The sequence below is a fragment of the Clupea harengus genome, chromosome 1, assembly GCF_900700415.2.
Source record: "Clupea harengus chromosome 1, Ch_v2.0.2, whole genome shotgun sequence".
NCBI classification, from domain to species: Eukaryota; Metazoa; Chordata; class Actinopteri; order Clupeiformes; family Clupeidae; genus Clupea; species Clupea harengus.
The window spans coordinates 2,687,496-2,700,154 of NC_045152.1; the positions used below are offsets into that span (position 1 = coordinate 2,687,496).

Here is a 12,659-nt window from a genome sequence, read left to right on the forward strand (position 1 = left end):
TGCCTCCTGTCTCTCTGTTTGTCTCCTGTCTCTCTGTTTGTCTCCTGTCTCTCTGTTTGTCTCCTGTCTCTCTGTTTGCCTCCTGTCTCTCTCTGTCCTCTCCTGTCTCTCTGTCCTCTCCTGTCTCTCTGTCTGTCTCCTGTCTCTCTGTCTGCCTCCTGTCTCTCTGTCTGTCTCCTGTCTCTCTCTGTTTGTCTCCTGTCTCTCTGTTTGTCTCCTGTCTCTCTGTTTGTCTCCTGTCTCTCTGTCCTCTCCTGTCTCTCTCTGTTTGCCTCCTGTCTCTCTGTTTGTCTCCTGTCTCTCTGTCCTCTCCTGTCTCTCTCTGTTTGCCTCCTGTCTCTCTGTTTGTCTCCTGTCTCTCTGTTTGTCTCCTGTCTCTCTGTTTGTCTCCTGTCTCACTGTTTGTCTCCTGTCTCTCTGTTTGTCTGCCTTGTCATTTTTCACTCCTGATTGTCATCATTATTCACTGTATCTCTTGTTCTTCACTCTCCACTGTTCTCTCTCATCATATCTTCTCTGTCCTTCTTTTCCAGCATGCCACCTCTCTCTATTTCCAACTATATTTCCCTCATGATGCTACTTCTCTCTTTCATTCCCTCCCTTTTCCTTAACCCCTCCCCTCCCCTCTCCCTCCCTCTTTCTCTCTCTTCATCACTCTCTTTTTTCTTCATTACAAATGGGTCATCATTTGATCCAGTAAGTGCCTCAATGGCATGAACTATTTTCTGTCCCATTGCACAAGATAAAGGGATGGATGCTACATAGCATGTCCTATTTCATAATCTGTCTCACACACACACTCACATTCACACACACACACACACACACACACACACACACACACACACACACACACACACACACACACACACACACAAACATACATACATACCACACACACACACACACGTACATTTACATAGTTGACATGCTGACACAGTTTGAAGTTTTAAATTACATTAAATAACAAAGGGAACAAAGAATGAACTTCTGTGTGTGTGTGTGTGTGTGTGTGTGTTTGTGTGTGTGTCTTTGTGTGAGTGTGTGTGTGTGTGTCTGTCTGTGTGCAAACTGCGCCTACAGACTCCCGATGCAATTTACAAAGAATCCTGAGATAGTTCAGAAACTGTGACTTTCATATGTGAGCACTCAAATATACACATGCATAAAAATGAACTACCTACACACACACACACACACACACACACACACACACACACACACACACACACACACACACACACACTGCTCTTACCATCTCTACTTGACGCGGGTCCAGCTGGGTCGGTACCACTGACGGAACCGAGAACTGAATCTTCCTCCTTTCCTTCGCCTCTCCTCCCTCCATCTCAGCAGACAGAAGGGGTTCCATCACTCCGCTCTGTCCGTGTGTGTCCTTGTCTGTCTGTGTGTGTGTGTGTGTGTGTGTGTGTGTGTGCGTGTGTGTGCGTGTGTGTCCCTGCGGTCCTCTTGCTCTCGCTCTGGGCTGACGCTGAGGTCTGTCTCTGTGCTGCTGCGTGTCTCTGTGTGCTTTTGTCCTCTAGGGGAACTGACGTTGAGTCTGGAGTCTCCTACGTTCATTCAGGGAGAGCTGCCTTCTGTTGTGGAGTCCACCGCTAATGACTCACTGCTCTACACCTTATCTCTCTCTGTGTGAGAGAAAGTCATGTGTCTCTCTCTCTCTCTCTCTCTCTCTCTCTCTCTCTCTCTCGGCTAATAACTCACTGCTGTACACCCTATCTCTCTCTGTGTAAGAGAGAACGTCCTCTCTCTCTCTTGCTCTCGCTTTCTCTCAGTCCTGTCTCTCTCTCTCTCTCTCTCTGTGCTGTCTCTCTCTGTCTCACACACACACTGTATCTTTCTCTCTCTCTCTCTCTCTCTCTCTGTGGCTCCTCCTACTATTTTGTTCGGTCCTACCCCAGGTGTCTCGCTGCCCTTCTCTCTCTGCACGAGCCTCAGGAGGGCGGGAACACTGAAAGAAAAAGAATCAGTTCCTCGTTTCTTCTCTATTTTCTGTCTAGCTCGTAAACTTACACCCTTTTTCAGAATTAATGTAAATTATAAAAAGCAACAGTTGGGGGTGCACACACATACACACACACACACACACACACGTGCACACACACACACACACACACACACACACACACACACACACACGTGCACACGCTGTTCTGGGTCCGCTTTGCCCTCAATGTTCCATCTGCTTCCTCTGTGGGTCCTGTCCAATCCCTATTTATACATATTGCTCATATTTATAGCACTTACAGTATGTAGCCTTCATCTTTCATCTTTAATGAATCGTTACTTTAATGAATCTGTACTTATTTAGTTATTTTTAATTTATATATCCTTTCATTTCAACATATAGCGTGTGTGTACATTATAGTTATATATAAGTATATTCTGTGTGTTTATCTTATCGCATTATCATTTTTTCCCCTTTTGACTTGTCCATTCCGTGTGCGTTCTGTAAAGCAATAGAACACAATAACTCAACACAATAGCAATTCAATTATTATTATTATTATTGTTGTTGTTGTTATTGGTATTGTTGCTGTTGCTATTATTATTATTATTATTATTATTATTATACCTTACAGTGTCCTGTTTCTTTTTTCCTGTCTTTCAGTCATACTCATCCCGTCATTCTCTCTGTCTGTAATCTCTCCATCCTTCATCTGTTTCCTTGAACCTGCGTTGTGTGTGTGAGGGGGTGAGGGAGATGAACTGACAGAAAAACCAGTGGGTGGGAAGGATAAAGAGAGAGAGACTGAGAGAGGGAGGGAGCGGGGTGGAGAGAGGATAAGAGAGGGAGGGAGGGGGTGGAGAATGAAAGGAGAGGGAGGGCAGGGTGTGAGAGCAACACATTAAGCTGAAGTTTACTGGGACTCAAGATAAAACCTTTATCTTCCCTCATCTCCATTTGTGTGTGTTTGGGTGGGTGTGTGTGTGTGTGTATGTGTTTGCATGCAACAGCTATACACTACGCACAGATAATGGTTTAAGAAAGTTGTGAGGATATGCCCTTTTCTGAGTGTGTGTGTGTGTGTGTGTGTGTGTGTGTGTGTGTGTGTGTGTGTGTGTGTGTGTGTGTGTGTGTGAGGGGTGAGGAGGTACTGCCGGTGTGCTCTGCATTGTAAGAGTGAAGTCGATGGGGGCAGCATGGGCATTGTGAGTATATAGTGTATATGAAAGACAGATAAAGAACAGAGAGAGAGAGAGAAAGAGAGCGAGAGAGAGAGAGAGGGAGAGAGGGAGAGAGAGAGAGAGGGAGTAAGAACAGAGATGGAGAGAGAGAGAGAGAAAGAGAGCGAGAGAGAGAGGGAGAGAGGGAGAGAGAGAGAGAGAGGGAGTAAGAACAGAGATGGAGAGAGAGAGAGAGAGAAAGAACAGAGAGAGACAGAGGAGTAAGAACAGAGAGAGAGAAGAAGGAGTGATTGAGAGCTCCAGTGGAAACAGACAGCGAGTGAGAGAGACAGATGGCCGGTTAGAGAGAGAGAAAGTGAGATTAGAAAAAAAAGAGAAAGACAGAGAGAGAGAGAGAGAGAGAGAGAGAGAGAGAGATGTTTGTAAATTGCTGTGAGCAGCATGCAGATGTAGCAGGTATAGAGACCAGCAGCACATCATTATGTGAGCAAATCCACCTTCCCATCAGCCCCCTCTCTGCCCAAACATCTCTCTCTCTGTGTGTGTGTGTGTGTGTGTGTGTGTGTGTGTATGTGTGTGTGTGTGTCTTTGTCTATGTGTGAGTGCCACCTACACTCAGCATTACCAAACCTCATTTAATCCCAGCACATCAGATCACAACCTGACTTACTTTAATAAAGAGATGGAGCAGTTTTAGTTTAAAATAGAAGAAGCTGCGGAAAAGAGAGAGAGTGTATATACATGTGTGTATGTGTGTGTGTGTGTGTGTGTGTGTGTGTGTGTGTGTGTGTGTGTGAGAGAGAGAAAGGGAGAGAGAGAGTTTGTGTGTGTGTGTGTGTGTGTGTGTGAGAGAGAGAGAGAGAGAGGGAGAGAGAGAGTTTGTGTGTGTGTGTGTGTGTGTGAGCATGGGCGTCGCCACAATATAACTTGGGGGGGTCACGTCCCCCTCACTTTAAAAAAAAAGTCTTTTGGACCCCCCCACATTTGCCATCAAAATATTAGTGCATGACTGGTCTACTAGTCCAGCGTTCTTTTCATTGCTTCACATTCAAATCCGTTCCACTTTATCAGTAGGGAGAATACCCATAGCAATAGAAATCCACTCCGCGTTTTCCTGGTTTCCTGCACATCACGCACCAGATTCAACTCCCATACCCTTTGATTGAAGGGTTGCGCTAGCTGTTCCACAGACGAGATGGAAGGAGGTTTTTTTCGAGGAAGAGGAAAGTAAGTCAGAGTTGCCCAAGTTTTCCCTTTAGTGGCCAAAGCACCCTTATGACACATTATCTGGCTATAATAGCATTAAGTCACATAGATCCTTCTGCAAACATTATGATTATAGCTACATAAGCAAGCTATTTACCTACAACTAGCACCAGGCAATACCATACTTTATTTACCCATTAGTGGAACAGCATTGGTTGATTTTTTATTCTGGGACTGAAATATGTTGTGCTTTTGGCCGTGTTCAGACCTAGGCGTCAGTTTCAGGCAGAAAGGGATGACCAGGATGTATTTTTCAAGTAGCTACAAAAAAAAATGAAGGTGGTTTATTTTTTAACAACCGTGAGCTAATCTGGTGTTAATGTTAGCTAACATGCTAGTTTTCCTAACGACTTTTTAAATCCTCCTTTTAAATATTTTGCTCTCATTAAGTGGAGAATAAAGTGCTAAAGTTGTCAGTGTCAGTCCTCTGTGTATTACACCAAAACATTATCCTGGCTATCACCAGACCAAGCTCAATCTTATTTAAGATTGCAGATCGGGCTGGGTTTACCCAGTCTACCAGAACATAATAGTAGTCAGTGATTGCAGACCATGCCGACTCCAAGGAAAAACAATGAAAGAGAGAGATCATTTTTTATCTAAAAACATGGTAAATATACCAGAATACGGGAAATTGCATCTACATCTTTCAACATTTTCTGGGGGAGAACCCCCAGACCCCCCGCCAAAATATGTCCCCCCCGCTCTCAAAATGCTGCTGACGCCCTTGTGTGTGTGTGTGTGTGTGTGTGTGAGTGACTGAGGATACAGTGTGTGTGTGTGTGTGCGTGCGTGTGTGTGTTTGTGTGTTTGTGTGTGTGTGTGTGTTTGTGTGTGTGGGCGTGTATGTGTGTGAGTGACTGAGGATACAGCGTGTGTGTGTGTGTGTGTGTGTGTGTGTGTTTGTGTGTTTGTGTGTGTGTGTGTGTTTGTGTGTGTGTGTGTGTGTGAGTGACTGAGGATACAGTGTGTGTGTGTGTATGTTTGTGTGTGTGTGCGTGTGTGTGTGTGTGTGTGTGTGTGTGTGTGTGTGTGTGTGAGTGACTGAGGATACAGTGTGTGTGTGTGTGTGCGTGTGTGTGTTTGTGTGTGTGGGCGTGTATGTGTGTGAGTGACTGAGGATACAGCGTGTGTGTGTGTGTGTGTGTGTGTGTGTGTGGGCGTGGGCGTGTATGTGTGTAAGTGACTAAGGATACAGCGTGTGGGTGTGACAGCCACAAGTCCACACATGGACACAATCAGTTTTAATCCAGTGGCTGGAACGACGACTAGCAACCTTTTATGACCGCATAATTGAGAAATCATAGTACATGAAAATGTTCAACGGATTATCTAGTGTCACAAAGAGGTGTAGAATTGTCCATTAAGGACAGAAGTTTATGAAGAGTGTTATGCAGGGGACAAAAAGAGGACAGTCAAAAACTGCCCTTACTACAAAACCTCTTCACTGTAGCTCACCCAAGACATTCACACTTACATAACTCTGTACCTCACAACTTCTCTGTCAACGTCATGCGTAGGGCTAACAGCCATATGATTGTTAAGTGATAATGTCATGTGTAGGGCTAACAGCCATATGATTGTTAAGTGATAATGTCATGTGTAGGGCTAACAGCCATATGATTGTTAAGTGATAATGTCATGTGCAGGGCTAATAAACTACCTAAACAAGCCCGGAGGCAAATAGAACTACATTTAACTGTTAATACGTTACATTTTGAAAATGATGGACAGTCTTATCACTGTAAACTGTACAAATAATAGATTAATGTCAGACACAGGGGCCTGGGTATAATATAGGAACACTGCATCATTTTAAAGAGACATACTAACCCTTGGCAAGTACATGACTAAGAATGTGCACCTGCAGAGATGTCATGACTGTGTGCTCCAACACTCCACTCCTCTGGCTTCTCTAACTCTGTGCTCATAACAAACAAACAGTAAATGTGAACGGCTATGAAAATTGATACCTGCAGAGAATGCAAGAAAAGCGTCTCTCTTGACAAACTGCCCCTGGTCATCCAGCTTGGTGCTGCCAAACGTATTTATTTTTAATTGTAAACGTATTGACGTCAACCTGAAAACTTGTAAACGTACTAGTTGCGTTGTCTAAATATATAAACCCTTACCTTGTGGTCATATTTGCTATTCGTCAGTGTAAGAAATTCTGTGGTGTTTACATATCTAAAATCTTTCTCTACAACATAGGCTACTGCCCTCTGGTGCCTTGTCTGTTGTACTGCAAACAGGCAGCCATGATAAATGAAATAGAATCTTTAGAATAAACATTTGTTCTTTTATATTATTTGAGGAGACATGCCAAAAAGCCCAATCGATTCTTTACTTTGTGATCTGAGAAAACATCACTTTAGCCCTTTGATTTCATCCATGTGCTGAAATGGTAGCCCCATTTGATACAGGCCTGCTAATGTAAAGAGTTAGCAACTACATATTACATGACTACTCGTGAAAAATATTGCAGTCCGGTTGATAAGAAAAGTTAAGTTTTGCTAACTTATTTGTATTGGTTTGGGAGTACTGCATTTGATGAGGTCTACATAAGCAGTATCTGGTTGGACAAGAGTGTGTTTTCGTAGTGATATCTTGCCAGAAAGTATGATTTTTAATTTTGATTTTTAAGCTGAAAACATGACACCTTCCAAAATGTCATCTGGAAGTGATGTGAGTCTCACTTATCAGTTAAAAGTAACTGGATGACTTGGTCTAGTCATCTTTTAATTGTCTTTCGTAGGGCCTAGGAAGATTTAGCAATGTGCAAATAAATACAGTTCTGTGATCAGTGCACTGTGCAGCATTAACAGGGTATTTAGTAATAACTCATAAGCATGCTGGCATTCCAGGTCTTGTTAGTCTGATCTGTGTCATCTGTGTCCATTATGACACTAGGTGTTACATTCTGTAACACACTAAACAGGTGGTTTAAATCCAGTAGCTGGAACGACGCCTAGCAACCTTTTATGACCTCATAATTTAGAAATCATAGTACATGAAAATGTTCAACGGATTAACTAGTGTCACAAAGAGGTGTAGAATTGTCCACTAAGGACAGAAGTTTAAAGTTTCTCAACCAAATTTATTGGCATCCAAACGACAGTTCTCTAAGGAGGTTTGTTCCGTCTTTTTGCGTCACCAGTTATGAAATGCTGCTTCCCTAGAACTTGCAACAAATAACGCTGCACTTGCAACCACAGAATGACTCATTTTCAAGAGGACACCTTCATGCTTCAAAACACAGACAATATTTTTTGTTTGACATAGGACACTGCAAACATCAATACTACAAAAAGGATCTGATTTCTTTTTGTAATTCTCTCAAGTTACTTTCAGATCAACCAACCGAATTGGGCTTACCTGAAGCACTTAACTGCGTTTCACCGTTAACACAGAAGTCACTGGGGCATTTGCAGAAAGATTAAGCATAGTATTTGAGGGCAATGGTTTCATTCAAAATGAATCAAAGTTAAAACTCTTATAGCATTATAAAACATTACTTTATTTTCAATCTGGTTACATTCAAAAGGACAAACTTTAAAAACAAAAAATGATATTGGCAATTATATTGTACTCTTCACTTTGTTGCAAAAGTGGTCCATTAAATCCTGAAAAAAAAAAAAAGAGAATTTTAGACTTCCAAAACAGGCACATAATTACTTTTACGGTTAAGGATAATTTACCCGTAGTTTCTCCATATGGAGAAGTGCTACATCGTCCACCTTTGCACAGTTAAACGCATCTTTATTTTCTTCACTTAGCAAAAGGGTCTGCAAAAACAAAACGCGCATATGAAAACATTGTTTGACACGCTTGCTACTACTCTTCCATGGTAAAACAGCATGGTTACCTCTCCCTGGGCAGTTGTGATAACTGCTACACAGTTGGGAAGAACTTTGCTTGACATATCATCGTCGTCGCCGACTGATCGTGAAATAGGCCTGTTAATACAATAGCAGATCAGTATATCCAAAAATCAGGTCACATTTTTTATGTCATATGAAAGTGTTTTAGACTCTACCTGGCTTTAGGTCCAGGCCGAGACATGTCGCCAACACTGGCAAAACGGGACTGAGTTCGTTTTGCACTTACAGTGGTAGCACACCTGGATAGAAATGAATCAGTTAAACCAAACATTTTGTGAGAGGGGTTTTTTGCAATGCATAGGTACATCTTCAGGAGAGGTCATAGGTTACTATACCTCAGGGGTTTTCCATCTTTGGCGTCCATGGACATGGCCTTGCTCCTTTTCTGCAATTCAACATCAAAAAGCCCTCAGACCAGCACTCTATAAACAGATGTAGATGATGTCAAAAATAGCTGAAGATCACACAAACACTACCTCAGGACCTGCTGCCCTCTTGCTTTGTGTGGCCTTCAGTGTCGATGGCTCACTCACTTTACCTGCAATAAATGTATGGCAATGATGAATGTTAAAAAACTGCTGATGTAAGAATAATACAAATAAATAAATAAATAAATAAATAAAGTCGAAGTAGACTTGCCTCTCTTGGAAGGTTTTCTAGTGAGAGGTTTGTGCATCTCAGGAGATTGTGCCTGCAATTCAAATGTGAGAATCTACCTTCATCGCCAGATGGCAGCACACGATCAACATCCATTCGACACTTACCTCGACTGCAATTGTGACTTCTCCAACTTGATCGTTGTCGGCTGAATCTTAGAAAATAACAAAGAATAAATGTTTCTAATAATCAGTTCGCTCAAGTCCAACGACGCTTGCTTTACCGAATAATTATTATGGACTTCGTACCGATTACATCCTTTAGTAAAGTATTCAAGATAGACTGTGGGGTCTTCATGATCAAAACTTTGAATGCCCGGTCCACCGTCGCCAACAGTTGCTGTAGATTTGATTCCATTTCATTTAGCCGTTCTTGTGCTATGAGGGAAGGAGACGGACAACATGAAATAGGCCAACTCTCCTAAGGGGTTATGTTCATTTCAATTACTTCTAAAAACACGTACCTTCCTTTTCAAATTGTTGAATGAATAACTCCTTTTTCCTTTGAAGCATCTGACGTCTTTGCGCCCGGCTTGGCAGGCCTTCTTCTTGCCCATCCGAGTTCTGGCTAACTTTTCGCGTTCGTCTCTGGGGCATAGTTGCACTATAGCACATGACAATTTACTACCCGTGTAATGATGCAAAACGTCGTTGCTACGTGATTTATGCTGAAGATCCACCCTGTTAATGCACGCAATGGGCTTCAGGTGTGTAGCGTGACCACTCGATAATCAACCTGAAGTGATCCTTTAAGCAGTGCCATAGGCGCTGGACATACCCACACGGGTAGCCCTTATCAGACGTTTTATCGATCATTTATTATAACAGACAACAGTGACAAATGTATTTATTTGACTCTTCTTATGCTATTATCCATTTTGGGTAAGTGGCTCCTGGTGCGTCTATTAACTTATAATTAGTCTTCAGGTACGTCTCCCTCTCGTGTCCCTTACTGTGGTGGCAATAGTTCAATAATAATAATAATGACAAATTATTATTATAATAATTAATAATAATAAGAACAATTATTATCATAATAATTAGCCTACTAATAATAAGAAAAATAATACAAAACCAACGAAATCAACCAATAGCCTTCGACAAGTGCTTTGACACTACAATATGTTAGAATTCAAGTCTGAATTCATTCGATTTTAGCACCTATGTCTCCTCATCATATCTGCTACTTCAGTTTCAGAGAGTGAACACTGCCATGTTGTACTGTTCGAGTCTTCGTGAAACCAAGAAGCTTTTTAAACCTTCCTCTTTTAGCCTATTTTTGATGGCATTGTATTTCCAAGGGCGAGAGTGAGAACTTCTTACATAGCTATTATACAGAGATTTCTTTCCCATGTAGTCAACAAAGGAACTTCGCAGCACATGACTTGGTATGTGAGATAAAATGAATCCAGAGCTCACGAGCAGTCTCAGTGGTTCAAGGTCACTTTTAAAAACGCCACATTTGGTCTGAGCAGCTAAATCTGTTACTGTTTGAACAAATATAACAATACAGTAATAATGTAACAAGATATTTACATGTGAGAAACCAACGGACAGCTTTTGCCTAGATTGATTTCCTGTGGCTGTGTAATGGGACAGATGGTTCGGCACGTTTCCAGGTATGTTGTACTATAGACTTTTTTGCTTAGGCCTCCATTATGTGACTGTTACCACTGTTAACTGTTATAGTGTTTCACATGGCACCCTCTAGTGGCCATCCTCTGCAATTCAAGGCTAAATTTAACACAGGTAAATGTACTAAGCTTGGGCTGTTGTACTGCATACAGCTGTTCACACACACTTTCTCTCTCTCACACACACACACACACACCTACACACACACACACACACACACACAAACGTCAATCTGAAGGCAATTTGACGTTGAAGACTCAGTTAAAACTGTAGCTACAAATGTGAGTAATATTCAGTTAAGTGGCAATAAATGATCATGGTCTCAGGGAAGTCCAAGCCTTGGCAAACCTTACCCATTCAAAGAGTGTTCCGTCTCCTCCCTCAAACCCACGAGAGTCTCCCTGAATCAGGGCTGAACTTAGCTCCCCAAAGAATAACCTTGTTCATAGGCTGAACTTAGCTCCCCAGAGAATAACCTTGGTCATAGGCTGAACTTAGCTCCCCAAAGAATAACCTTGGTCATAGGCTCTTCTGGTGCTAGGATGAACTCCAGGTCTTCAATGCAGTTTAACCCTGGAGTTGTTGAGCTGAGACCAAGCTGTAATGAATAATTATAACAACAAAAATGTAAACAGTCTTAAAATGAAAACCAATTTGGAGAGTAAAACATTAGTCTATGGTTTAACTGCAAGTGCAGAATTTCATAGAATTACACATATAAAGCTTTTGGAAACACAAAAGTAAAAAAAAAATAAAAAATGTCATGACAAATGCCATATCCGATGTTAAGAGACTGTGACAGTCAGTTAGTGTCTAGTGACTGCCATGTTCAGGGCTGGGAAGGTTACTTTTGAAATGTAGTAGGTTACAGATTACTAGTTAAAACATTTTCGAACTATTTTCATTACTTCAAAGTAATGTCATTTATTACGTTTGATTACTTTTTGCTTGGCAGATGAGAGGCGGTGCAAATTCTAACAAGAGAGCCAACCCAAAACAGCGCTCTCAAAATGAAGGGAGCCCGTCTAGACAGTTAGAGTATATTCTACATATAAGCTTTTTACTGAAATATATATATATATATATATATATATAATTTATATATATATATACTGTATATATATTTGGATGTAATCCCTGTGTAATCACCAATATTTTGATTAGTAACTATAATTTCATATATATGAAATATGAACATAGATATGTTTTCTCAGTAACTCTAATGGATTCAAAATCTAATTTGTTTTCTAATTTGATTCCTCTGTTACATGTAACCAGTTACTCCCCAACCTTGGCCATGTTGTCATTATGGATCATCATTAGGACAGTGTATGTGATGCTATGACAGCTTCTTCACATAGGCTGTTATTCAACATGAAATCCTGAAAACCGACATGATCATTACTGATACGGGGTACTTCATATCAATGGACTGATTTATGACAGGATAAAGCATCTGTCCTAATAAGGATATGTCTATCTTATGACAGAGGGCTCGAGTAAAGTGTTACCAGAAAATATTTATCAACAATTTCACACAGTGCACTTTGCAATTCATGATTTATGCCATCAACCGTTTATTGTACTGTTACATTGCGTTTTTTGTAATGCTTTGTCCTATAACAGTCCCAAAAAGTTGTTCTATGCACTTCCAGCAGGAAAGATCCAGTTTCAAAACTCAGACGAGAGGTCAAATATTTTGGAAAAAATAATTATAAATCATACCTAGCGATGCTTCTAGCAACTCTGTTAAGCCACCAGTAACTACGCCAGACATATAATATTTACACACACGCACACACGCACACGCACATGCACTCGCACACACACACACACACACACACACACAAGCGCGCACGCACACACACACATTCTCTGAGGAGACTGCAACTAACATGGTTGAGAAGGACAAACAGAGACGGTTGTTTTACTTCAAATGAAAGAGTCCAAAAAAGTGTCACATGATCTTGCCAGGTTGAGAAAGAAGAAGGTCCATTCTGCACAGGAGTTGAAGAGAGCTGTCTGTACAAACGTCACAGCCCTTTCCAGCACGACACAAGCACCTGACGTT

At 41.4% G+C, this 12,659-nt stretch overlaps 2 protein-coding genes across 2 annotated transcripts in view; both read right to left on the reverse strand.

Annotated features, from left to right (window-relative positions):
- LOC105913036 (protein phosphatase 1 regulatory subunit 1B-like) overlaps nt 1-1,441 on the reverse strand; it is an 18,184-nt gene extending 16,743 nt beyond the window's left edge. The window contains exon 1 of the mRNA XM_012842047.2: nt 1,256-1,441. Coding sequence (XP_012697501.1) covers nt 1,256-1,372 — 117 coding nt within the window. The 5' untranslated portion in view covers nt 1,373-1,441. The remainder of the gene's footprint in view (nt 1-1,255) is intronic.
- A 6,471-nt stretch (nt 1,442-7,912) lies between these two features.
- On the reverse strand, nt 7,913-9,601 carry cdca9 (cell division cycle associated 9). Its single transcript, XM_012842046.2, has 10 exons — nt 9,418-9,601; nt 9,203-9,331; nt 9,062-9,108; nt 8,937-8,988; nt 8,774-8,835; nt 8,633-8,682; nt 8,453-8,536; nt 8,282-8,372; nt 8,115-8,201; nt 7,913-8,039 (listed from the first exon to the last, which is right to left on the reverse strand). Exons 1-10 carry the CDS (start codon nt 9,566-9,568, stop codon nt 7,995-7,997), a joined length of 798 nt encoding a protein of 265 aa, XP_012697500.2. The 5' UTR covers nt 9,569-9,601; the 3' UTR covers nt 7,913-7,994.
- Nucleotides 9,602-12,659: the final 3,058 nt, after the last annotated feature.